Source organism: Arachis hypogaea, chromosome 4, assembly GCF_003086295.3.
Source record: "Arachis hypogaea cultivar Tifrunner chromosome 4, arahy.Tifrunner.gnm2.J5K5, whole genome shotgun sequence".
NCBI lineage: Eukaryota > Viridiplantae > Streptophyta > Magnoliopsida > Fabales > Fabaceae > Arachis > Arachis hypogaea.
In genome coordinates, this window is record NC_092039.1 from 117,797,762 (window position 1) to 117,824,524 (window position 26,763).

Genomic DNA, 26,763 nt, shown 5'->3' on the forward strand with positions numbered 1-26,763 from the left:
ATATTTTTCTTGTAGTATGACAGAAACTACAGCTAACGATAGTATATGCTAAATTTGGTGTACCTTAGCTTAATCGAATATAATTATATTTTCAAGACCATATAAGATAAAATATATGGTATATCTCTGATTATATTTATAAAATTAGTGGAACATGTTTCTTTCAAATTCACACAAAGAAAAAATCATCTAAGTGTGATTTTATGTCTATTGTGCTGGTGGTTTTATGTCTATTGTGGTGATGATTTTCTGGATTAGATAATCTTTTTGTTTATTTTTTTTATAAAAGAATATTGAAAATTTAAATATTTAATATCTATCACTAATCATCTATGTGTTGGAATATACTTCTATCACTATTATTATAATAAATTTACTTATGTGTTTGAATATATTTTATTTACTATTACTATAATTGATTTATTTTAGGCAAGCTAATAAGTGTGCAATATTTGTACAATTGTCTCGTGTGAGTATAACTGCTTTGTTTACCACTATATTACAAAACTTACTATTGTTCTTTATTCTTTTTCAGATAAGAACGTTGATAGTCTAGTATCACTTGAATTGGTGGACCTTTATTGTTTAAGAACAAAGTGTCTTGTCTGTAAATATCTTGATAAATCTTTAGATATGTTAAAGTACTCTACATGCAGTATATAACTATCTTGATAAATCTTTAGATTTATTAAAGTAGTGCTCCATATACACCACAGGCGAGATTTAACCAGACTTGAGATAGTTTATTTTGTAAATATTTTTATATATAGTCTTACTAACTTAAAAATTATATGAAATGTTTAATTACTTTGTTAATTTCTATAATTTTACCAAATTTTTAATTAGATCTTTTTACTTTTTTTTTCCTCTTAATTAGGTTCAATCGGTACACTACTTTTAATTTTGTAATTACATCCTTTTCATATTAAAAATGTTAAAATTAACATAATATTTTTACCAAAATACATGCGGTCAAAGATTTAATTAAGTTTTTAATTACAAAGACCTTCAATTTGCGAAAAATATGCAGTTAACTCTAATATTTTTTGTATTAGAAAAAATTTAATTATAAAATTAAAGCCGTGTATGTAAAGATCAAATTGAAAGAAAAAAAATTTAGAAACCTAATTAAAAATTTGATAAAATTATAAAAATTAACAGAATAATTAAACCTATATAAAATTATTAAACTATGTTTTGTAGTAAATCTTAAACTAAATTTGTGCTGAATTTGAGTTAAATCTGATATCTAAGTATGCGGTGTTAGTATTGTAGAAAATTTTATTTAATAATTTTTTTGTAAAATTTATTTTTGAGGCTTGTTGGGAGTAACTTTTTAAGTGCCAGTAATAACTTATTTTGGACGGTGACAAATAATTTGTAAAAAAAATGAAACTAAAAGTTAAAAATAATTATTTAATATAAGAAAATGTTACTAAAATGCTATTAGAAAAATTATGTCTAGAAAAAATTAATTATAACCTATATAATTGTAAACTACACAAAAATAATTTTTTCCGAAAATTTTTTTACATAAAATTTAATTTTTTTTTTGTCCAATTTGTTATTTTTAAAATATACAACTCATTAGATTGATCATAAAAATAATTCTAACTTGAAAATTGAGATTTATGACAAAATAAAAAAATTAAACCAACTAATTTTTATAATCCATATACTTAGACGAACTTGATCTGAACGTATCGTGTTGACCAAACCCTAAATAATAGTTTACCCATACGAACGATTTTGCAATAACAAAGTCAAGTCAATGAATTATAATTATACCCTTTCTCCTTTGTCGTATTACGGAAGCTATCCAAGCAGTTTCCAGCCAATTTCCTTAATCCACAAACACGCGCGATCACTCTCATTATTCTTTGTTAATTGAAGTAATCAGTCATAATTAATTAATTAATTATACTCTCAAATTGCGACTATAATTTCACCCCATTGTCAGAAGCTGCGGACATCAAACCTCAATACACATGACTATATTGTTGTTCAAATGGCATTGGTGGTAGGTGAAGCCTCTTCTTCCTTAACTTCACCAAGATCATACACCTATCACGTGTTCTTGAGTTTTAGAGGAGAAGACACTCGCACTAGATTTACTAGCCATCTCTATGCTGCTCTTAATAGGAATGGAATCACAACTTATATTGATGACAATAATCTTCGCAAAGGCGATGTTATTTCCGATGAACTCCTGAAAGCAATTGAAGAATCTATGTTTGCCGTTATAGTCCTCTCACCCAACTATGCTTCTTCCAGTTGGTGTTTGGATGAGCTCTGCAAAATCCTTGACTGTAGCAAGAAGCTGGGCCAACACATCGTGACGGTCTTTTATGATGTAGAGCCTTCTGATGTGAGGCATCAGAAAGGAACCTTTGGAAAAGCTTTCATGAAACACGAACAGAGACAAAACAGTGAGAAGGTTAAAAGATGGCGAAATGCGTTAACACAAGTTGCTGCTTATTCTGGTTGGCACTCCAGAAATCGGTAAGCTAACTAATACTTGACTTCTTATTCTCTGCATGTTCAAAGTTTTGTGGAATTTTTTTTATTTTTATTTTTTATTTGTTTTTTTAAATATTTTTATTTTCAATGTTTTATATTTTAAGAAATGTAATTATTGGTTTGTTGAGAACTGTGTCTTGTTTTTAAATAGAAAAAACATTGAAAATATGGTTGTTTACTTGTTTTAGCCATTTTCAATTTTTCACAATTTGTTTTCAATTTCAAAATTAGAAATAATATAATTATATTTTTAACTGAATTATAAAAAATTGTAAATATATTTAATTTGCTAATTTAGTTATTCCGCTACAGATAATTTAAATGATTATATATGTTTGTTTAATTGTGAAAGATTTATCCAAGGAAATAATAAGTTAAGAAAAAATGTCACTAAAAAAATTTATTATTTATATCCAGTAATATTGTTATTTTGAAAAGCTATATTATTATGCTTCAACATTACTTTGTCTCACATGATTATTTTGTTGGTATTCTTTTTATTATTTTACTTATGTTTATAACATCCAAAATAATAAGATAATAGTACACAAAATATTTTTGGCACATATCTAAAATTCGTATTTATAATTTTTTAATATAAATAACTTTTCAGTAGATCCAAAATAATAAGATAATACATACAAAATACTTTTGATACACATCCAAAATTCATTTAAATCCGTGCTTATATTTTTTTAATGTAAATAATTTTTTAACACATCTAAAATTATAATATTGCTAAATAATTTTTTAATACATCCAAAATTCATCCAAAAATAATTGTGTTTATTACTCTTGTTGAATAATTATATACCACACTTAGAACTGGAAAAAATAATTTTGATAGTATTATTTTAATTTTAATTTAGTTAGAATTTAATTTTAGTTTGTTATTTTTATTTTATTAGGTTTAAATTTAAATTTAAGGGAATATGATTTTGAAGTTTAAAATTTAAATTAAGAATATTTGAGATATAATATATAAAAATAATTATTATAATTATTTTGTTAAATTTTTATATATAATAACTAATTAAGGGATAAATTTTGATAGGATACCTAGCCGCACCAAAATTTAGGTGGGTGTACTTTTCCTATAAAATAAGAGACTAGATTTTAAAATAAGATAATTAGAGAGATTTTAATTATAAAAGTAAAATTAAATTGTGCTTACCTAAAAAATGGGAGGTGACTTAGTAAAAAATTAATTTAATTATATTATTAGATTCAAAAGCTCAGAGATAGTTGAAACTAAATGGCTTAGTTGTTTTACTCTTTTTCAGCTTTTTTTTTTTTTTTTATCTAAACATATAGCCAACAATCTTATTTTAACTGACATAGTCTACTTTTCTTCTTCAGTATCTTTTCACTTAATTTTTAAGTAAACATAAAATAAAAATACTAATTATATGTTAGCCTAAAAACTGTTGCCTGTGTTTTTTGTTTTTTATTTTCAAGGTTTGATAGAATATTTTGATTTAAGTATTTGAGAACATAATATAAAAGTTTAATAATATGGCATCTAATTGAGGGTATTAAGGAATATCAAGTATAAATAATTAAAAATGTTTAACAATATAATATACATAGAATTATGATATTAACTATTTTCAAGTAATAATTCAATTTAAATACGGCTTTCGTTATAACTGATTTTCTTGAGACTAAAACTCATGGGGGAATTTAAGACAATAAGATCAAGGTGAGAGTGAGACTCAGTTTGGCAATATGAGCGAAGGACATCACTATTGTAACTGGACTGGACTGGTGTGATTCACAAGTATCTAGTACGTGGATTAAAAAAAATTGTTTTTGTAGTTTGCATTGTTTATCTTTCTGTTATTATAATTTTTTTTTTCTAAAGAAAAAGTTGTTTCTTTATTCTCGTTCTTTGTCTAACTAGATTTACAAAGAAATATCTTTCCTGAATAGGAATGAGGCAGAACTTGTGGAAAGCATTTCTAAACATATACATGAAATACTGATTCCAAAGTTGCCATCTTCAATGAAGAATCTTATAGGGATTGATTCAAGAGTGGAACAAGTGATTTGTCAAATAGGCCTTGGATTGAATGATGTTCGCTATATAGGCATATGGGGAATGGGCGGCATAGGTAAGACAACTATTGCTAGAGCTGTCTTTGAAACTATTCGAAGTAGATTTGAAGTTGCTTGCTTTCTTGCTGACGTAAGGGAGCGATGTGAGAAAAAAGATATTCCTGACATACAAAAACAACTTCTTCATCAAATGGGTATTAGTTCAACTGCTCTTTATAGCGAGTATGATGGGAGAGCAATACTTCAAAACTCGTTACGTCTCAAAAAAGTTCTTCTTGTTCTTGATGATGTAAATCATGAAAAGCAATTAGAGAATTTAGCTGGAGAGCAAGATTGGTTTGGTTCTGGCAGCAGAATAATAATTACAACCAGAGACCAACATTTGCTACAGGAACAAGGGGTGCATGAAACTTATGAGGTTGAAGGGTTAGTGGAAATTGAAGCCTTTAATCTCTTTTGTTCAAAAGCTTTTAAACTGCCAGAACCTACAGAAGGGTTTTTGGATTTGACCAAAGAAGTAGTCAATTATAGTGGCGGTCTTCCATTGGCACTTAAAGTGTTGGGGTCCTATCTTTATTGCAGATCCATTGAAGTTTGGCATAGTGCTATTGGAAAAATAAAGAATTCTTCCCATTCCGATATTATTGATGTATTGAAAATAAGCTATGATGGTTTAGATTCCATGGAAAAGAACATTTTTCTAGATATTTCATGTTTCTTCAAAGGAAGATCAAGAGATTATGCAACAAAGATATTAAAATTATGTGGTCATCATGCGTAAATTGGTATTGATATTTTGATTAATAGATCATTGGTCACAATAGAGCAGGATAAGTACGGGGAGGATACTCTGAGAATGCATGATCTGATTGAAGAAATGGGCAAACTTATTGTAAATCAAGAATCTCCAGATGATGCTAGTAAGCGAAGCAGGTTGTGGTGTGAAGACGATATCGATCTTGTACTTAGACAAAACAAGGTAGGTGCCCACTCTTTTTCACAATTATAAAATGTATAGATTAATATACTACCTAAGTAACTAAGGACACAATTTATTTAGTTGTTATTATTATTATTTTGTTTCAATCAGCATAGACTTTTCAACGGTTTCTTTGATGTAGGAAACTAAAGCAACACGTAGCATTGTTCTATACGACAAGCGGGATGAACTGTATTGGAATGATTTAGCTTTCTCAAACATATGTCAGCTAAAGCTCCTCATTTTAAACGGTGTGAAATCTCCCATTCTCTGCAATATTCCCTGTACATTAAGAGTTTTGCATTGGAGTAGTTGTCCAATGGAAACTCTACCCCTTACAGATGAACACTATGAACTTGTTGAAATTGATCTGTATCTTAGCAAAATTGTACACGTGTGGCATGGAAAAAAGGTAAACCTTTTCATCAAAAAGCACTATCAAGTTTTATTACATTAACATTTACAGCAAAGATAGTAATGCTCTGATATTTCATTTGTTCAGTTTCTAGAAAAGTTGAAGTACTTAAATCTGTCAAACAGCCACAACCTGAAGCAAACCCCTGATCTTTCTGGGGCTCCGAATCTTGAAACACTTGATCTTTCATGCTGTTCAGAGCTGAATGACATTCACCATTCTCTCATACACCACAAAAACCTTCTTGAATTGAATTTAATCAAGTGTGGAAGTCTCGAAACGCTTGGAGATAAATTAGAGATGAGTTCACTAAAGGAACTAGATCTATATGAGTGCAATAGTTTGAGAAAACTGCCAGAATTTGGGGAATGCATGGAACAGTTATCCATTCTTACTTTGAGTTGTACAGGCATAACAGAGCTACCCACGACGATTGGAAATTTGGTTGGCCTCTCTGAGTTGGACTTACAAGGATGCAAAAGGCTTACTTGCCTTCCAGACACCATATCTGGATTAAAGTCCCTCACAGCTTTGGATGTTTCTGACTGCCCAAATCTTCTCCTTCAATCTTTGGATTCTCTTTCTACTCTAACCTCATTGCTTTTATCGTGGAACAAATGTGTGGAGGTTCCAATAAGCATCCATGAATTTCCCAGGCTCAGGCATCTGGACCTAAATGATTGCCGTAATCTGGAGTTTTTGCCGGAGCTTCCATCAAGTCTGAGAGAATTGCAGGCATCGCGTTGTAAATCACTGGATGCATCCGATGTCAATGATGTTATATCAAAGGCGTGCTGTGCCTTTGCAGCATCAGCTAGCCAAGACGGTGATGACGTCATGCAAATGTTGGTTGCAGGGGAGGAAATACCATCATGGTTTGTCCATAGGGAAGAAGGTAACGGAATAACAGTCACATTTCCATATACTGAAACCATTGCACTTGCTATCTGTTTCCGATTGAGATCAAAATCAAGGCGCATCAGAGGAGAGCCTTCGGTTATCTGCAATGGCGAAGAATTCATCACCGAGACTTTACTTGCAATGCCGGTGATTGGATATTCTCCGCATTTTTTCCTTCTATGCTTGAGAAGTGACTGTTTTGTTGACCAATCTTGCCAAGATTATCTGTTCCAAATGTTATTTCCTAATGATTATTATGGAGATATCAGAGTAGAGAGTTCAGGAGCCCGCTGGGTATGTAAGCAAGACATTCAAGATTTGATGAAAGCTGGAACTGAAACAGCAACATGAACATCATCTCACCTTCTCCTCCTGTTATTTATTTTGTAAAAGGTTAGCACCTAAGATAAAATGCACTCATGATAAACGTAATTTCTTCCCTAAAATAAAATTATATAATTTTCCATTTGAGGAGGCGGCCAAGCTTATCTAATAAAAGAAAGAATGTGGCATATTTTTGTGGTTCATGGATCTTTTGTTGAGATTACAGATTCTCTTTACTTGCTCGGTCAAGATATGCATACTTTAATAAATTATAACAAAACATGTATCTGTCCACTGATTCAAGCGAACAGCTTCCTTTGGAAATTCAGATGGATTGTCTCAAATATAAGTACCATGCATCATCTTTCTTTGGGTTTGATTGTGGCAACAAGCAAAACATGAATTTCTTCACAAATCGCTGCTATCGGTGCTAGTCCCCTGAATCTGCAATAGTTTTTGCATACAGAACATAGAACTATATGTCGGGTTGTGCCCCCGACTTGCACCAACATCAGGTGGGGATACTCCCATTTCCCTTCAACAAAATAAAAAAGGATGAAATTTGAGTATATAATGTCTTTTTTATTTGTTTTGTGAAAAACTTTGTGTACTTCTTTGACTTTCTTTTCTGCTTTTTCATTCTAGAATTGTTCTTTAATTTTGTTAGATGTTAGTTAGTCGCGTTTTTTATTTAAAAAAAAATTAGAGTAAACTACTAAAGTAATACCTGAAAGTTCTTAGTATGGACAAAACAAATTTTAAAAGATACTAACGACAAATAAAATCTTAAAAGATTTGAAAATACGATAAAAAAATGTGTATAAAGTTATTACCCTTTTTTCAATTCAAAGTTATAATATAAATACAAATTAAGGAGGTCGTATAAACTCTGAATCATTATCTAGAGATTAAAAATCCTAGTTTCCTCCTTGGCTGCCATGAAGCAAAACTCCTGGAAAGCATTGTTGAACAAATATATAACAAGTGGTCAACTATACTAAAGCTCTTCCATTGGCAATTGAGGTATTAGATTCCGACCTATGTGGAAGAAATGATGATTTCTGGTTTGATTCTATTAATGAAATAAAAAGTGATCTGCATATCAAGATGATGGTTATCAGTGACTAAGAGAAAGAGGTTGAATTTTGGCCTCTTTTTAAATTTTGTTTGTAACTATACTTTCTGTAGAAAGAATATAGGAGATACTTTGATTTTGCCTCCTTACACAATAGGAGACAGATCAGAGTTGCTTGTAAGAATTGTTACAGTGAAACGTTACTGAGTAGAAAAATCAAGAGACACTTTATTTTTGTCTTTTACGTTGCAGAACCAGTAATAGAGAAAAGAATAGAGAATGATACATAAATGTATTCTGGTTTGGCTATCCAATGTAATATATATAGTCTACATCCAATTTCCATCATAACAATGATGGAATTTTACTATCTTTTCAACTGATTACAATCAGCAATTTTCTTTAGAATTTATCCCAATCCTATCTGAGACAAGTTCAGATTCTAACTCAACCTGAACTTGACTGTGACTCACCCTAACTTTTAACAGCAAAATGCTAACTCAACATGCAAAAGAATCCGCTCAAGATCATGGCACAAAATAGAAACACTTAGAAAGGATTTTTGAAATAACTTAGGTTTTTTTCTCCAAGTCTAGCTCACTGCCTTTTTCACTCACTGGTTCTTTTTTACAAACCTCATTATGTTTGTCTTTTACCAATAAGACTCAAACAGACTAAACTGAGAAAAAAATTACAAGATGAAACTATGAAGGAGAAGAACAAAAATAGCTCAGAAAACTATGAGGACCAAAACTAGTGCTCTTTTCCTCTCACTTCAATCCTTGATCGTTCACTCTTATTATAGAAGAGTGAAGCTTCTTGATTTTGAACTATCTTCAGCACTTGGTTTGATTTCTGTACTAACAGAAATCAAACCAAGTATGGTGAAAACTCCTTATTAATTCACTTATTAGTTATTCCAACTATTTAATTAATTACTTATTGAAAATGCTAAAAGTATTACTCGATTTTTTTATATGATACCGGGATTGATATTAAGAATCAGAAACCCATAAATTTGAATAGCAAAAATAAGAGTTGCGTTTAGATTATTACATATATATTTTAGTGGAACCAATACAAATAATGGATGAAACAAAGAATAAATAATAATGTTTATATTGTCTCATGTGGATTATAAATGTATTGTCTAGTCATTGGGTTGCAAAATTCATTCCGTTTTTCTAAAAATATTTTTTAGGAATAAATGCTTGAATACGTAATTCAAGAGTAATAATCTATAATGGGTATCTATTACTTCTTGAGTTCCTGGATGTTGTATGTTCCATATGTTACCAACAGAATTTTTTTTTTTGGTGACTATATGTTACCAACAGAATTTAATCATATTGATCTATTTTATGTTTTTTTAAAGGGTTAACCACAAAAAATGTCCCCGATTTTTTCAAACGCTGACAAAAAAGCATCTGAATTTTACTATCGATAAAAATGTCTTTAAATAATTTAAAAATACAATAACAATATCCAACAATAAATATATATTTTCAAAAAATGCTTTAGAGATTGAATTTTAATGTAATTTTTTACATGCATAATTAAAAAAAGAGGTATTATTATTCTTAAAATTTGGTGATTTTTTTTCTAAATATATATTTTTTTATGATTTTTTAAAAGTATTATTAGTTGTTAATAAAAAATTACAAAAAAATATATATTCAACGAAAAATCACCAAATTTTAAGGATAATAATATCTTATTTTTTTTAATCATGATTGCAAAAAATTACATCAAAATTAAATATCTAATGTATTTTTTGAGAAATACATATTTAATGTTAGATAATTTTGCAAAAAAAAAACTAACATTAAATATGTATTTTTAAAAATACATTAGAGATTGAATTTTGATATAATTTTTTGCAAGCATGATTATAAAAATGAAATATTATTATTCTTAAAATTTGGTGATTTTTTGTTATGTATATATTGTTTTGTGATTTTTTAAAAGTATTATTAGTTGTCAACAAAAGAAATTATAAAAAAATATATACTTAACAAAAAATCACCAATTTTTGCATATAATAATATCTTATTTTTGTAATCATTCTTGCAAAAAATTACATCAAAATTAAATCTCTAAGATATTTTTTGAAAATATATATTTACTATTAGGTATTGTTGTTGTATTTTTAAATTATTTGAATGCATTTTTGTCGATAATAAAATTCGGTGCATTTTTGTTAGCGTTTGAATAATTCGAAGGCATTTTTGGTGATTAACCCCTTTTTAAAATAATATATAACTATTCATTCTAGTACTTATCAAATTATTAAAAATACTTATGCTCTTTTATTTAACTTATATTTGAATTGATTAGACTTGTTAGAAAACAATTTTCCTGTAGTCATAACTCATTTTAGACCGTGGCACCTCTACACCTCATAGCATCTCAATTGGGCCAAAAAAAAAAACTCAGTAGCTTATAGCCTTATAGTAGTTTCATAAACAACTAACAGTTAAACATATGATTGATCTTAAGTAAGCTTTAATTCTTTTAATTTCTGGTCAGGAGATGTCTCTCCAACACAGCAACACTTCATTCAGTTTTTTTTCATCTATTTTCCCACTAAGCATAAATGTTAATATGTTATAACACTGAACGAACCTTAACATTGAACAAAATCCCTCCAAAAAAATGTTGAACATAACAACAGCAACACAATAAGAAAACTCATCAGAAGAAAAAAAAAAAACTAAGGAATTGGAAAAAAAAATTCCAAATCTTACCTCAGAAATAAAAGGAAAGTGGCGTATGGAGGAGGTGTGGGAGGAGGGGCACAATGTGATTGTCGACGACGGCAAGGGACGCAAAGTTATGGCAACCGCAACACTCAAAATGAAGGAAGATGCCACACCTCGTTTCGTGGGTCTTCAGATCTACTTCCAATGGAGGAGTGAAGGAAGGGTCATGACTGTGAATGAAAGCAACGGAGAAGCACAGATTGAAATGTTTCTGCAAAGAAAGGAAGGAGAAGCCATGGAAGTTTTGGCTGTAAGAGTGGCTGGTCACACTAGACACTACCCGCTAGAAAAGAGATTGAGATTTGAGAAATTGAAAAAAATAATGACTCCCTAAGAGAGAGAGAGTAAAGAAACAAGTTAACTCCGTTTCTTAACTCTGCAAAACTTACACTCTCATGTCCACTTGTTTAGTACTCAGCGTGAAACCTACCTACCATCCAGTAGCTTCCATTGACTTTCCTTTGTCGATTCACACAAATCCTTTTAGAGCGGTCTGCTAATAATAATACTAAGGGTCATAAAATCAGTATTCAACCACAATTCTGCTGTTGACTTGTTTGAGATACAGCCTTTCAAGCTTGAAGCGTCTTCTAGCTCATTAATGGCACGACCGTGCACCTATAAGGTATTCTTGAGTTTCAGGGGAGAAGACACCCGCAAAGGATTCACTAGCCATCTCTATACTGCACTTGTCAACAGGGGAATCACAACCTACATTGATGACAAGAACCTTCGCAAAGGCGATCTTATTTCAGATGAACTCCTCACAGCAATTGAAGAGTCTATGTTTGCAGTCATAGTTCTCTCACCCAACTATGCTTCCTCCACATGGTGCTTAGATGAGCTCCACAAGATTGTTGAGTGCAACAACAACCTGGGCCTACAGATTGTGGCAGTGTTCTATCATGTTAAGCCTTGTGACGTCAGGCATCAAATTGGAGCCTTTGAGGAAGCTTTCAAGAAACATGAACTCAGATTCGGAAAAGAAGGTGGCAGAGTTAGAAGATGGAGAAATGCCTTAACACAAGTTGTCAGTTATTCTAATTGGGACTCTGAACGATTCGAGTAAGCTAACTTACCATTAAACTCATTTGTTTTGTTGTCCTAAATTATTTGCCATATATATGAATATAGACTGTCTTTTTTTCCTTTATCACGTGAGCAAAATCTAAATCTTATCAGGATGTGTTTGCTGTATAATTTGGATCAGTTCTCAATGAAATTTCTTTCAGATCTAAACAATATTATTTAGGTGATCAATGATGACATTTTCATGTTTCACCGATGGTGTTTAGTTAAACATATCAAACTATTTAACTGTTCACAAAATCATCTGTCATCATTGAAGTTACCAACTATTATTTATGATAGATTCAAACCTTACACATATGGTCATATTCCAAATTAAAGCAGTCGCTGGTTTTATAGTTTTATCAACTTATGAGGTATCAACTTCTATAGCTAACAATTAACTATTAATCAGTGGGTTAGTAACGTAAAGAATTCATTTACATATAAGGTGTGATGTTACCCGTTTACATCTAAGAAACTATGTAACGTAATTGTTTAAAGAGGAGGAAGAATGAGATTTTGTTGGAAAGAATATTAGAATAGTTTACTAATTTGCTATCGACATTATGGCAAATTTTGAGATCATCTTAGTTATCAAGTATTTAACTTTTTTCAAGAATTTAACTTTCCACAACTTTAGTATCAAAATTTGTGTATTATAAATCGGATAGAGAGAGAGAGAGAGTTAAATATATGTGCATTAGAAAATAGTCAAAATACAAAAATTGAGAAAGAATAGAAATTTTGGAACACTTATATTATTCTCCTTAGGATTTTGTTTTCCTCTTCTAAGTTCTAATAGAAGTTCTTTTTATATAAGAAAGGTTATTGTTACTCTATTTTGTTTTTCATTATTGCCAAACTTGACACAAAAATTGCTTTCTTGTATAGGAACGAGGCCATACTCGTGGAAAGCATTACTCAACATATACATGAAAGATTGATTATGAAATTACCATCTTCTATGAAGAATCTCGTAGGGATTGATTCAAGGTTGGAAGAAGTTGTCAGACACATTGGTCTTGGGGGGAATGATGTTCGCTTCATTGGCATATGTGGAATGGGTGGCATAGGTAAGACAACTATTGCTAGAAGAGTCTATGAAACCATTCGAAGCGAATTTAAAGTTAGTTGCTTTCTTGCGGATGTAAGAGAGAGATCTGAGAAAAGAGGTATTGTTCAACTACAGAAGCAACTTCTGGATTGTATGAACATAAATTCAGATACTAGATTCGATGATGAGTTTGAGGGAAAGGGGATAATTTGTCACTCTTTATGCCATAAGAAGGTTCTTCTTGTTCTTGATGATGTAGACGATGGAGGCTTGTTGGAGAATTTGGCTGGTGAACAAGACTGGTTTGGTCCTGGAAGCAGAATAATAATCACAACTAGAGATACGCATGTACTAGAAGTGCATGGAGCAGCGTATAGAATTTGTAAGGTTGAAGGGTTAGAACAAGACGAAGCACTTGAACTATTTTGTTTGAGAGTTTTTAAAAGGTCAAAACCTGAAGAAGGGTATATGGATTTGTCCCAAGAAGTGGTTAAGTATTGTGATGGTCTTCCATTGGCACTTGTAGTATTGGGTTCCCATCTTTGTGGACAAACCATTGATGTTTGGCGTAGTGCTATTGAGAAAATAAAGAGTTTTCCTCATGACAAAATTTTTAATACATTGAAAATAAGTTATGATGGTTTAGATCATTCGGAAAAGAATATCTTTTTAGATATTGCTTGCTTTTTCAAAGGACGTGAGAAAGATTACGCAACAAATATATGGAAAAGGTGTGGTTATCATGTAGAAGCTAGCATTGCTGCTTTAATAAATAAATCTTTGCTCGCTATTGGTGAGTACTACAAGGAGACATTGGAGATGCATGATCTGCTCGAAGATATGGGAAAATATATTGTAATAAAAGAATGTCGCGACGATCCTAGCAAGCAAAGCAGATTATGGTCTTACAAGGATGTTGATCTTGTACTTGCACAAAACAAGGTATGCTTCCTTTTTTTTTTTCTAAACGATTGTATGATGTATAGAATTAAGATAAGAATTCGATAATGAGTAACTATTATATGTATGGTGTTATGAGGATGTTGATTTTGTACTTACTCAAAAGAAAGTAAGTATTGTTTTCCTCAACTATAGGATGCATAGAATTAAAATAACAATTTGACAATGTATTTAATATTCTATTGTTTATTTATTTGTGTGTGTATAGGAAATTGAAGCAACTCATAGCATTGTTCTATATAATAAGATGGAGTGGGGGTTTAAGGGGAAGCAGAGAGTTTTGGATATAAGAGATTTATCATTCTCAAATATGTGCAAGCTAAAGATTCTCATTTTAGATAACGTGAAATTCCATCATTGTTGTGATGGAAACTGGATGTAGGCTGCATTGCACTTAGCAGCTGAATCAGAATATATCTGGGTGTAATTCTCTCTCCTCTACTCCATTTCTGTTTCTACTGCACAGGAGCTAAAACCGAAAACTATCTCGTGCCGAGTGACGAGACAAAAATAAAAAGTCTCGTGACTAGGAACGAGATAAAAATAAAAAAGTCTAATAAAAAAAGGGGGCTAAGATTCAACCCCCCCTTCTTGAAAACCATCACTTAGCAATGCACAACTTCAGTTGTTGTCAATTTGCATTGTGTTATATAAATTTGAGTTTGATGTAACCATGCATGAAACGATTTGAATTTATAAAATATTAAACTGTTTGTATGTTAATGTTCTAGAAAAAGATATGGAACTATAAACCTTTTTATTTATTTTGTGTGTGTGTTCCTCATGACAGATTTTATTTTTTTAGAAGCAAGAGACTACAAGTATTTAGAAGCAAGCACTGTTATTGGTGGTAGCTAGGGACTAGGGTCTAACTTTTGTTACATAACCAGTTTACACTATCAAAAAATAACAAAATTTCTAACTCAAAATAAGCTAGCTAAGATCAACTCTTGCTAATAGTTAAGCATCTTACATCTTTTAACAATACAAGTAAAATCACCGGTTAAAGCTAAAGGACTCAAAATGCAGATTTTCAACCAAATTAGATGAGCAAACAGCTTCTACCTTCTGCCTCATTTCCTTGGGTCCAGAAACAAGAATTCCCACATTTGACCCCTTCAGTTGCAATAGTAATCCTTCAAAAAAGAAAAAATAAAAGAAAATAAAAAACACAGAAAAAAAAGTAAAGAAAAAGAAAAGAGGGCAATTCCATTCCCTTGGTGTCTCTAGGCTATATTTTAAAATAAAATGCCCTTCACTTGAGGTTAGTGATATATTTATAAAGGTAATTAGTGTTATATTTTACAAAATAATAGCAAATTGCCCAATTCTTAGGTCAGGTCATGCACCATAGTGTACATTCGTAGCATGGGCAAGGATTTTGCTTGGTAGGGTTTCCAATTCTCTTTCTACGTCACAAACTTTGGAAGTTGTTGACCCTACTGATGGAGATGACCACTCTATATTTTGTACCTTCTTTACTTCCTTACAAGTATATCAATTTAGTCCCCTGAAAAATATGTCACATTAGTCTAATTCCTGAAAAATATGTCACAAGTATATCAATTTACTTCCTTACAAGTATAGTTGCAGAATTTGTGCATCATTCCCTGGTTCCTTCTTCCTATGCATAAGAGTAAGTGGTCGATTACTTAATAAAGAAGAAACATTCAAGAAAAGAAAAACTAATTGGTCGATTACTTAATGGCTTTATTGGTTTTAAATTTGATCTCTTTTGTTTAAAAGCTTTGAAACAATAAAAACCCGTCCAAGAGTATTTGAGTTTATCCATAGAAGTGGTCAAATATATTGGTGGTCTTCCATTGGCACTTGAAGTATTGACATCGTATTGAAATAGTGCTATAGAAATAGTAAAGAGCATTCATGGCCCAATAATGTTGAAGAGAATAAGTTATGACAGTTTAGATTTCATGGAAAAGAATGTCTTTTTAGATGGAGACATTAAAAAAACCAGGGTTATTATTTTGAAGCTTGTATTGATGGAAAGACCTTTGATAACAATAGATGAGAATAATATGTTTGCCATCCATAATTTGCTTCAAGACATGTATAATTATATATGGTATTGTTTCATACAGATATAGGTTTCTATAATTTCTGGTTGCATATGCTAGCGAGTTTTGATCCTAGCAATGATGAAGCCACTTTCTCTGTAAACTTCCTTTACTATAATTTTTATGCACATTTCATTAGGCTTATAAAGTCATTCATAATTACAAAAAAATAAAAGCAACAAAACAATGAGAGTATGTTACTGAGCATTATATTTAGTTTGAGTGCAGCAACAACCTGGGGCTACAGATTGTGGCAGTGTTCTATCATGTCAAGCCTTGCAACGTCAGGCATCAAATTGGAGCCTTTGAAGATGCTTTCAAGAAACATGAACTCAGATTTGGACAAGAAAGTGACAGGGTTAGAAGATGGAGAAATGCCTTAACACAAGTTGTCATTTATTCTAATTGGGACTCTGAACGATTCGAGTAAGCTAACTCACCATTAAACTCATTTATTTTTCTGTCCTAATTTATGTGCCATAAATATAAATATCGAATGTCCTTTTTGTTTTATGGCGCGAGCAAAATCTAAATCTTATGGGGTGTGTTTGTTGTATAATTTGGATCAGTTCTCACTTCTCAGTAAAATATCTTTCAGATGTAAACAATATTATTTATTGAAATCTCAAACATTACACATACAGTCATATTCAAATTAAAGCAGTAGCTTGTTTTATACTTTTATCAACTTAAGAAGTTATAATCAACTTCTGTAGCTTACAATTAATCATTAACCAATCACGTAACGAATTCATTTACATTTAAGGTGTGACATTACCCGTTTACAATGTGGAAGAATGAGATTGGGTTGGAAAGAATATTAGAATAGTTTAATAATTTGATGTTAACATTATGGCTAATTTGGAGATCATCTTAGTTATCAAGATTCAAGAATTTAACTTTCCACAACTTTGGTATCAAAATTTGTGTATTATAAATTGAATAGATAGATAGTTAAATAAATGTGCATTAGAAAATACAAAAAAAAATCAGAAAGACAAAGAATAGAAATTTTGGAAAACTTACATTATCCTCCTTAGGATTTTGTATTTCCCTTCTAAGTTCTAATTGAATTTCTTAAGGTTATTGTTACTTTATTTTGGTTCTATTTATTGCCAAACTTGACACAAAAATTGCTTTCTTGTATAGGAATGAGGCCATACTCGTGGAAAGCATTACTCAACTTATACATGAAAAGATTGATTATGAAATTACCATCTTCAATGGAGAATCTCGTAGGGATTGATTTAAGGTTGGAAGAAGTTGTTAGACACATTGGTCTTGGGGAGAATGATGTTCGTTTCATTGGCATATGTGGAATGGGTGGCATAGGTAAGACAACTATTTCTAGAAGAGTCTATGAAAGCATTCGAAGTGAATTTAAAGCTAGTTGCTTTCTTGTCGATGTAAGAGAGACATGTGAGAAGAGAGGTATTGTTCAAATACAGAAGCAAATTCTTGCTAGCATGAACATAAATTTAGATACCTTCAATGATGAGTTTGAGGGAAAAGGGATAATTTGTGACTCTTTATGTCGTAAGAATGTCCTTCTAGTTCTCGATGATGTAGACGATGAAGGATAATTGGAAAATGATGTTTTCAGTGGTTAAGAGAAGGGGTGTGTTGAATCTTAGCCCCTTTTTTCACTTAATAACACTTGTTGGTCTTTGAAACAACTTCTGGAGACTTTTTGTTTTTTGTCTTGTACTTAGCTACAAGACTTTTTATTTTTATCTCGTGACCCGGTACGAGATATTTTTCAGTTTTATCTCCTGTACAGCAGAAACAAAAATGAAGTAGAAGAGAGAGAAAATTACACCTAGATATATCCTGGTTCGGCTGCTAAGCGCAGTGCAGCCTACATCCAGTCTCCATCACAATGATGATGGAATTTCACTATAATCATTTTTGATTACAAACACCAATTCTCCCTAGGAACTGCCCTTCCTATCCGGGACAAGTCCAGAATCTAAACCCCAATCCTGAACTTGACTTGGTTACTGCCAAACTTTCAACTGCTAAGTGCTAACCCAACTTACAAAGGGATTCCCATAGAATTATGAAACACAACACAGATGTACAAAGGACCTCTAAGGACATCTATGGCATTTTCTTTTAATTTTGCACTATCTGTCTTTTTCCACTTTATGGTTTTTTCTTTACAAACCTCACTGTTTGCCATTTTCCATGAGACTCAAGACAGACAAAATTAAAAAGAAAAATACAAAATAGAAAACATTGAAGGAGAAGAACTTCTATTAGCTTAGGTAGCTCTGAGAACCCTGTGCCTTCCACTCTCACTCCTTGCTTCAAGCCCTGGCTGTTCACCCTTATATATAAGGGGAAGCCTCCACGGTTGAAACCAACATGCAATTACCTCTGGTCCTTCCTTGGTCACCAATCTTCATCAATCCGAGCCTTCCATCTTGCCTTGTACTCCAAGAAGGATTCCTAGCCCTTGATGAGTTATTGATGATGACAGCTTCATCTGCTCCAACCTTTGCTTCCTCTATCACGTAGCCACTGTAGCTATCTTCTGTGGTGGTTGAGCAAAATCAGAGACAAGCCATCCCTCTAAGGATCTTCCTCTACTGACCGAAATCTTCATCATCCATTTTTGGTATGGAGAGGCTGAGCTTACTTCACCATATCTTACCTTTCTTGGTTGAAGATCTCAGCCACAACATACTTTTTGTTTTCTTTTCCTTGCCATCATTACAACAGTCTTGTTGCTTGCTTCTTCTTCTTTTCGGTAGCTAGCTTTAGCTTCCATGCTTTCTCTGTTGAAATGACCGAAAGAGAAGAAGGAGTAGAGAGAGAAAAAAGAAAAAAGCAAAGCTATGAGTGTTATCACAAATAAATTAATTAAGTTAAACTCTCCATGCTTTGTGTAATAGCGTGTAAGCTACACTTAATGCCATCAAATCACTTTGACATTTTCTCTTTCATGTTTCCAAGGTAATTAACTCAAGCAAAGAGAATTTTGAAATCTACTACATGATGGAAATGGGATCCGTTGGAAGCATTCCTTGCTTTCTCTCTTTCTTGTTTTCGGACCAAGCAAGCTAGTTTCTAGCAAAACAATTTAGGCTAATAGTAATGATTAAATTTTGGCCCAAATAACATAACAACAATTCAGCCACAAGGATCAAAGGAATTTTGTATCAATGCTGAATGTTAATTTTAATATAATTGGGCTTGCAATTTTCTTTTTTTTTTGGCCCAATAACAAAACCTGTATAGCAAAATTATTTTAATTAACATATTTGAATTGGAATCAAATTAATAATTTTGCAATTAATTATATTAATAATGTTTAGTCATCACTAATATTAACTTAGAGTTTTCCAAACTCATCAATCTCTCCCTTGATGACAAACATTATTAAAAATTGAAATGGAAAGAGATCAAAAGTTAGAGTACTCCCTTTTGAATACTTGGATTCCTTCCTTTTCAATTGTTACATGCCTCCCCCTTAATATATGCTATTTTACCAAGGGAAGCTTTATACCTGTAACAATTTTTTATCAAGCCTAAGGCAATAATGTTATTCAACATATTAGAAGTAGGATGTTGAATGACTTAATTTATGAGCAGAATTGAATGACAAACAAAATTTCTTTGTTATCATATAAATGATTTTCTGCTCAAACACACACAAATCAATTGAGTATATATCAACCGAAAATATTTTTGGTGTATCAAGAAATTGCTATTCAATCTATTCAAAAATATTTTCCAGTCAACATGTCAAAGCAAAATAATTAGAGTAAGGAAAATATTTTTAATCAAGCATGATTATACCAATTATCATAATTTATTTACATATCATAGCTTAAAGGAACTGCCAAAAAATATTCCTAATCCAAAATACAACAAGCATATGTACCAAGGTAAATCAAATGCATCCATAAGGTAAATCAAATGAATAAAAAATATCAAACAGATCACCACATAAAGTAATTGAAACAAGGGTGATGATAAATCCACAAAGGATTTCATCCCCTGTTTTCTCAATTTCAATTTTTTTCGCCATTTCTCCCCCTTTTGTCATCAAAGGGGCACCTGCAAAAAAATATCCAAAGTATAACCAAAATACCAAGAGTTTATCACAGTGTCATAGGTCTAAAGTATCCAAGCAGACTACTACAATATCAAATTGAGCCAAAACCAGCCAATATCAATATAAGAAAAACAGTGATCAATCATCAGATAAATTGTACTCAGAGCCATCTGCCTCATCATCACTGGCAACATCCATCTCCTCCTCAAAACTCTGCAGCATTAGACCCACCCTGTCTTTGCACTTCATCCAAGCCCTTTTGTTTTCAAAAGCTTGCTTGCGGGCAGCCTTATATGATAGCACCATAAGCGTGGACATGTTGGAGAATTCAGTAAGAATTTCCTTGATCGATTCTGTCATCTTGGAAGACTCAGGTGGCCGACTCTCAAACTCACTGTCCGAGGGTACTGACTTCTTCCCTTTGGTGCTTTTCATCACTCCTCCACCTTTAATCATTGAGACCTTATTCTCTACAGCTTCATTTGTTAGATCAACTTTAAAATATTCAAAAATACTAGTGAGAAACATGCCATAAGTTAGATTTGCCTTTTTGGTACTTTTAACAGATTCCCACATGTGCCTTATCATAAGGTATCCAAATGAGATAGGAGAGGAAGTAACAAGAGCAAAAAGTACAAGAGAGTCAGAAACAGTTACTCTGTTATGTGAACCACTTTAAGGAGTTAGAATATGAGTGATAATTCTGTGCAGCAGTGAATTTGTTGGACCGAGGGCTTCGTGAGTGGGGATGGTGCCATCCAAGCCATACAAGTTCTCACAGATATGTTGAAGGGCTAGCTTGTATGTGACCCCAACCTGAGAGTCCCATTTTTTGGTCATGTACGCTCTTGGTCCCTCATTTGTGTAGCCTAGGGCAACGCTGATGGTCTCTGAGTTCAGAGTCATGTATACCCTCTTTACGTAAGAATGAATGGTACCATCGATCAGCCTCATATTAGCGTAAAATTATCGTACCAATCCAGGGTAAACATGTTTCAGAACATGGAGCAGAGAAGTCCATTTCAGATTCTCAAACAGAGGAGAAATGATTCATTTGGCTGTGAGTGAGTCCAGATTCACTAGGTAGGTGGCACAGAGGTGGCGTTTTTCCAAAACTTCCTTGTGAAACTCATAGGAGGCACACGAGTTGAATCTGGCTGGGTCATAGTGTGAATGAGGTTTGTTGAACTTATTTTTAAATTCCAATGATCCCAAGTTGGCTGGTTCCCTCGTGTTGTGTAACACAAAGCTTTTGGCCTTCTGTAAACTTTGTCCAGGGGTGGTCTTCTTCGGAGGTGATGGCGGCGGTGATGGAGGCGGTGAGGTGTGGGATTCTTCCTCCTCTTCGACCACAGGTTCCTTCTTTTTCCTTGAGGATGTCTTTGTTGCTATCACCTTTCTTCTCATGGTGTCCGTTTGCTTGGATGGTGGTGAGGGAGAGGATGAAGAAGTAGAATAAATGTGTATATGAGTGTGAGATTGAGGAGTGGAAGGTTTTTGGGAGAGAAGGATTCGTTCATTTTTTCATGGAGCAGTTTTCTTTTTCATGATAATAAAAATGGAGAAGTGGAAAGTGGGAAGATGAAGAGAGAACAGAATTGAGTGGAGAGATGTGGGAGGTTAGGGACGCATTAAATGTTGGGTGGAGAGAGAATTGGAGGGAGTTAATACCCATTAATGACCAAGGGAAGTTTCCTTTTATTTGAAATTAAAACTAAAAGGTTGGTTCCTATAATCAAGGGATGAGAAGAAGGAAAAGATTTGATTTGACAATAACTTCTTCCAACAAGATTTGATAAGACAACAAAAAAAGGAATTGTGATTAACACAAAGAGAAACTCAAAGACGGTCAGAGTGGGGTCAAAGGATTTTGGTGGGGCCCAAGAGAATTAATGTCTGCGCAGTCTCCCCATGTATCATGACCCTTTCAACACATCCTGAATTTTATCTCCTGTTTTCCTACGAGACAAAACTGAACAGAATCAAAAATTTCACAAGTTATCAATAGAGTTTAAATCTATCATTTCCAAACTTTTTCTCAAAGTGTAGAATCTATCTTCACAGAGGAGTTTTATAAAAATGTCAGCAAGTTGGTCTTCAGATTTTACAAATTGAATATCAATAGTACCCTTTTGCACATGTTCTCTAATAAAATAATATTTAATTTCAATGTGCTTGGTTCTTAAGTGCAGAACAGGATTTTTAGAAATGTTTATAGCACTCATATTATCACAAAATAAGGGTATACTATTGATCTTTAATTTGTAATCTTCCAACTGCGTTTTTAACCAAATTAGTTGTGAACAACATGCAGATGCAGAAATATATTCAGCTTCAACTGTGGATAGAGCCACTGTGGCTTGCTTTTTGCTTGACCACATGTTGAGTGAGCTTCCAAGGAAGCAACACATGCCTAATGTGCTCCTTCTATCCACCCTATCTCCTGCATAATCTGCATCACAAAACCCTACTGCACAAAAATTATCAGATTTTGGATACCATAAGCCATAATCACTAGTTCCCTTAACGTATCTAATGATGCGCTTAACGGCTGAAAGATGGGATTCTTTTGGGTGAGATTGAAATCTTGAACATACACCCACGCTTTGAACAATATCCAGTCTAGAGGAGGTAAGGTACATGAGATATCCTATCATTCTTCTATACCGTGTCTCATCCACATCTTTTCCATTATCATCCTTTTCAAATTTAGTGTTTGGATGCATTGGTGTTCCCATTGGTTTAGAACTTTCTAGGCCAAATTTTTTAATAAGTTCTTTTGCATACTTTCCTAGGTGAATGAAAGTGCCACTAGGAGTTTGTTTAATTTGGAGGCCAAGAAAGAATGTTAGCTCTCCCATTAAACTCATTTCAAACTCACTAGTCATGAGTTTTCCAAACTTTTCACACAAGGACTCATTGGCCGATCCAAACACAATATCATCCACATAAACTTGAACTAGGAGAATATCATCATTAGATGCTTTAATAAATAAAGTAGTGTACCCCTTTGAAATTGATTTTCTAACAAGAAGGCACCAAGCCTTTCGTACCAAGCTCTTGGAGCTTGTCTAAGGCCATAAAGAGCCTTTGAGAGTTTGAAAACATGGTTTGGAAATTCTTTATCTTCAAAGCCGGGGGATTGTGCCACAAACACTTCTCTATCAATAAAGCCATTAAGAAAAAGCACATTTTACATCCATTTGAAACATTTTAAAACCCTTATGGGCAGCATAGGCAAGAAGCAACCTAATTACTTCCATTCTTGCTACTGGAGCAAAAGACTCATCAAAATCTATACCCTCTTCTTGATCGTAACCTTGGGCCACTAATCTAGCCTTGTTACGAACAACTTTTTCATCCTCACCTAATTTATTTTTGAACACCCACTTAGTACCCGTAACTTTCTTACCATCCAGATGAGGTACTAGTGTCCAAACCTCATTCTTGTCGAATTGAGCAAGCTCTTCTTGCATGGCTTTGACCCATGATGGATCTTCAAGAGCTTGTTTTACATTGTTGGGCTCCATTTGTTACAAGAGGGCAAAATTGCTTGGTTCGGATTGCCTTTTAGTTGAGGATCCTGTTGTTACACCTTGAGAGGGATCACCAATGATAAAGTCATGAGGATAACCCCTCATGGACTTCCATTCTCTTGGCTTCCGGAGTGATGTTGAGCTTTGATGAGCTTCAGTGGGTTTTACTGTTTCAGATTCTCTTGCTGGCTCAGGAGACAAATTGGAAATATCTCCTCCATTATGACGAGACAAAACTGGATTGACAGATTCTTCATTTTGGGCAGACTTGGGATTTTCTTCATTAGTTTCCTTGTTGACAACATCTTCACAATCTGTATCATCTTCTATCACAGCACTGGGAATTGAATTAGAATCACAAAAAGAGACATGTATGGATTCCTCTATGGTCCTATGTTCTTTGAGGTAAATTCTATAGGCCTTGCTTGTGGTGGAGTATCCAACAAACATCCATTCATAGGATTTTGGATCAAATTTACCAAGGTTTTCTTTATTGTTAAGTACAAAGCATTTGCATCTAAAAACATGGAAATACTTAAGATTTGGAGGGGTTCATTTCCATAGCTCATAAGGAGTTTTCTTCAACTCTTTTCTAATAATGGTCCTATTCAAAATGTAACAAGCTGTATTTACAGCTTCAGCCCATAAAAATTTTGGAATCTCATTCTCACAAAGCATGACCCTAGTCATCTCTTGAAGGCTTCTATTCCTTCTCTCAACCACCCCATTTTGTTGAGGGGTTCTAGGGCATGAAAAGTTATGAGCAATTCCAAAATCATCACAGAATTTTTCAAAGTCTTGGTTTTCAAATTCTTTTCCGTGATCACTCCTTAAATGGGTAATTTTTAAATACTTTTCATTTTGAATTTTTTTGCAAAGGGTTGAGAAAGCATGAAAAGGATCATTTTTATGAGCAAGAAAACGTACCCACCCAAACCTAGAGTAATCATCTACCACCACTAGACCATAGTGTTTACCTCCTAAACTTTGAGTTCTTGTTAGACCAAAAAGATCAATGTGTAACATCTCTAATGGCCTTTTGGTTGAAATTCCATTTTTTGGTTTAAAAGAGGATTTTACTTGTTTGCCTAATTGGCAAGCATCACAAGTAAGATCCTTATCAAATTTGATATTTGGAATTCCTCTAACCAAATTTTTCTTGACTAGCTTAGAAATTTGGTACATGCTAGCATGACCCAACTTTCTATGCCATAGCCATTTTTCAGATTCAAGAGAAGTGAAACATATTACATTTTGTTCTTTCAAGTCCTCAAGAGTCAATCTATACACATTATTGCACCTTTTAGCCTCAAACAAAATATCCCCAGTTTTTTCACAAACAACTAAGCACATAAACTTTCTAAAAATGACTTCATATCCTAGATCACACAATTGGCTTACACTAAGTAAATTATGTTTCAAACCATTTACAAGAAGAACATCATTTATACAGGATGAAAAGCTTTTACCAACTTTTCCAACGGCCATTATCTTTCCTTTACCATCATCTTTCCTTTACCATCATCACCGAAAGTGACAAAACCTCCATCATACTCATCAAGTTTTATGAAAAAGGTTGTCTTTTCAGTCTTATGCCTAGAGCACCCCCTGTCCATGTACCACTTATTATCCTTCTGTTTGGATGCTAGGCACATCTACAAAACAAGCTCAAGTGACCTTAGGTATCCAAATCTTCCTGGATCCTTTCACGTTAAACCATCTCTTATGTCCTAATCCATTATAATAAAAAAACAACTTTGTAAACTCTATCACCAATCATCCTTTCACCAAAGAAGCATTGAAAGAGAAAGTGTCCATTTCAGTTACATAGTCTACAAAACCTTGGAGTTGTTGTTTTGTTAAAGCTTGTTGGGTTTTGAAACCTTGTATCATTAGAAGATGAGGCAATGTTTTCAAAGTAAGGTTTCTCAACAGATTTATAGAAGCCCAAGCCAGCTTTATCATAAATAGGTTTTTGACTAGCCAAGATTTGATTTAGATTTTCATAACTTTGAGTGAACTTGGCTAGGTCTTCTTTAAGCCTTTTGACCTCTTTAAGCAACTCTTCATTTTCTTTAAAACAATTTACATATGCAACAACAGAATGATCACTTTCACAACTCCTAAGTTGGGCTTTTAACTGCTTGTTTTCTTCAACAAGATTTACAGTAGTTTTGGCCTCCCTTAGTTTTTCTTTGAGAAAACCATTTTCTGCTTTAAGAATGGTGATTTGTTGTTCAAGATCTTGATTATCCAGCAAAAAGCATCTTATTTTTTCAGCAAGGTGATCTATCATAAGATGAAGAGTTTCAGTGTCAGGGTTAGGAATGACTAACTGTTCAACGTGGTCTGCCATAAAATATGGTTGAGACTTGGTTTTGGATTCTTCATCATCTTCAGAATCATTTTCTAAGTCCTCCCAAGAAGCCATCAGACCTTTCTTCTTTCCTTTCTTTGGCTTCTCTTCTTTCTTCAACTTAGGGTAATCTGACTTGAAATGCCCAGTTTCTTTACAGTTGTAACATATCACCTTGCTGAGATATTTCCTTTGTTTTCCAGAGATGCTTCCCTTGCTCCTCTCCTTGAACTTCACCATTTTCCTGAATTTTTTGGCAAACAACACAAATTCATTTTCATAGGAATTATCACTAGATTCATCATCCAGGGGGTTAGTAACAGATGTAAAAGCAATTCCTTTCTTTTTTGAATCTTATTTCAAATAAGTGTTTTCAAAAGCAAGTAGGTTTCCTCTCAAGTCATCATATGTCATAGAATCTAGACCACTACTCTCAGATATGATTAAAGCTTTTGTTTCCCACTCTTTAGTAAGACATCTTAGAACTCTCCTCACAAGCACAGAATCAGGATACGTAATTCCCATAGCATCCAAGCCAACAATGATGATGTTGAATCTTTCAAACATTTCATCTATTGATTCTCCTTCCTTCATTGAGAATATTTCATATTCTCT

General features: G+C 32.9%; 1 protein-coding gene, 1 long non-coding RNA gene and 1 pseudogene across 2 annotated transcripts in view; 2 read left to right on the plus strand and 1 right to left on the minus strand.

Annotated features, from left to right (window-relative positions):
* The first annotated feature begins 1,941 nt into the window (after positions 1-1,941).
* On the plus strand, positions 1,942-7,399 carry LOC112797504 (TMV resistance protein N-like; annotated as a pseudogene).
* Positions 7,400-10,986: 3,587 nt separating this feature from the next.
* LOC112797503 (TMV resistance protein N) overlaps positions 10,987-26,763 on the plus strand; it is a gene marked incomplete in the record, with an annotated part of 79,911 nt that continues 64,134 nt past the window's right edge. Inside the window, 3 exon segments of the mRNA XM_025840475.3 lie at positions 10,987-12,098; positions 12,996-14,100; positions 16,411-16,616. Coding sequence (XP_025696260.1) covers positions 11,635-12,098; positions 12,996-14,100; positions 16,411-16,616 — 1,775 coding nt within the window.
* LOC140184489 (uncharacterized) lies at positions 15,495-16,566 on the minus strand. Its single transcript, XR_011881447.1, has 3 exons — positions 16,429-16,566; positions 15,698-15,742; positions 15,495-15,628 (listed from the first exon to the last, which is right to left on the minus strand). It is a non-coding gene; the product is annotated as an uncharacterized lncRNA (long non-coding RNA).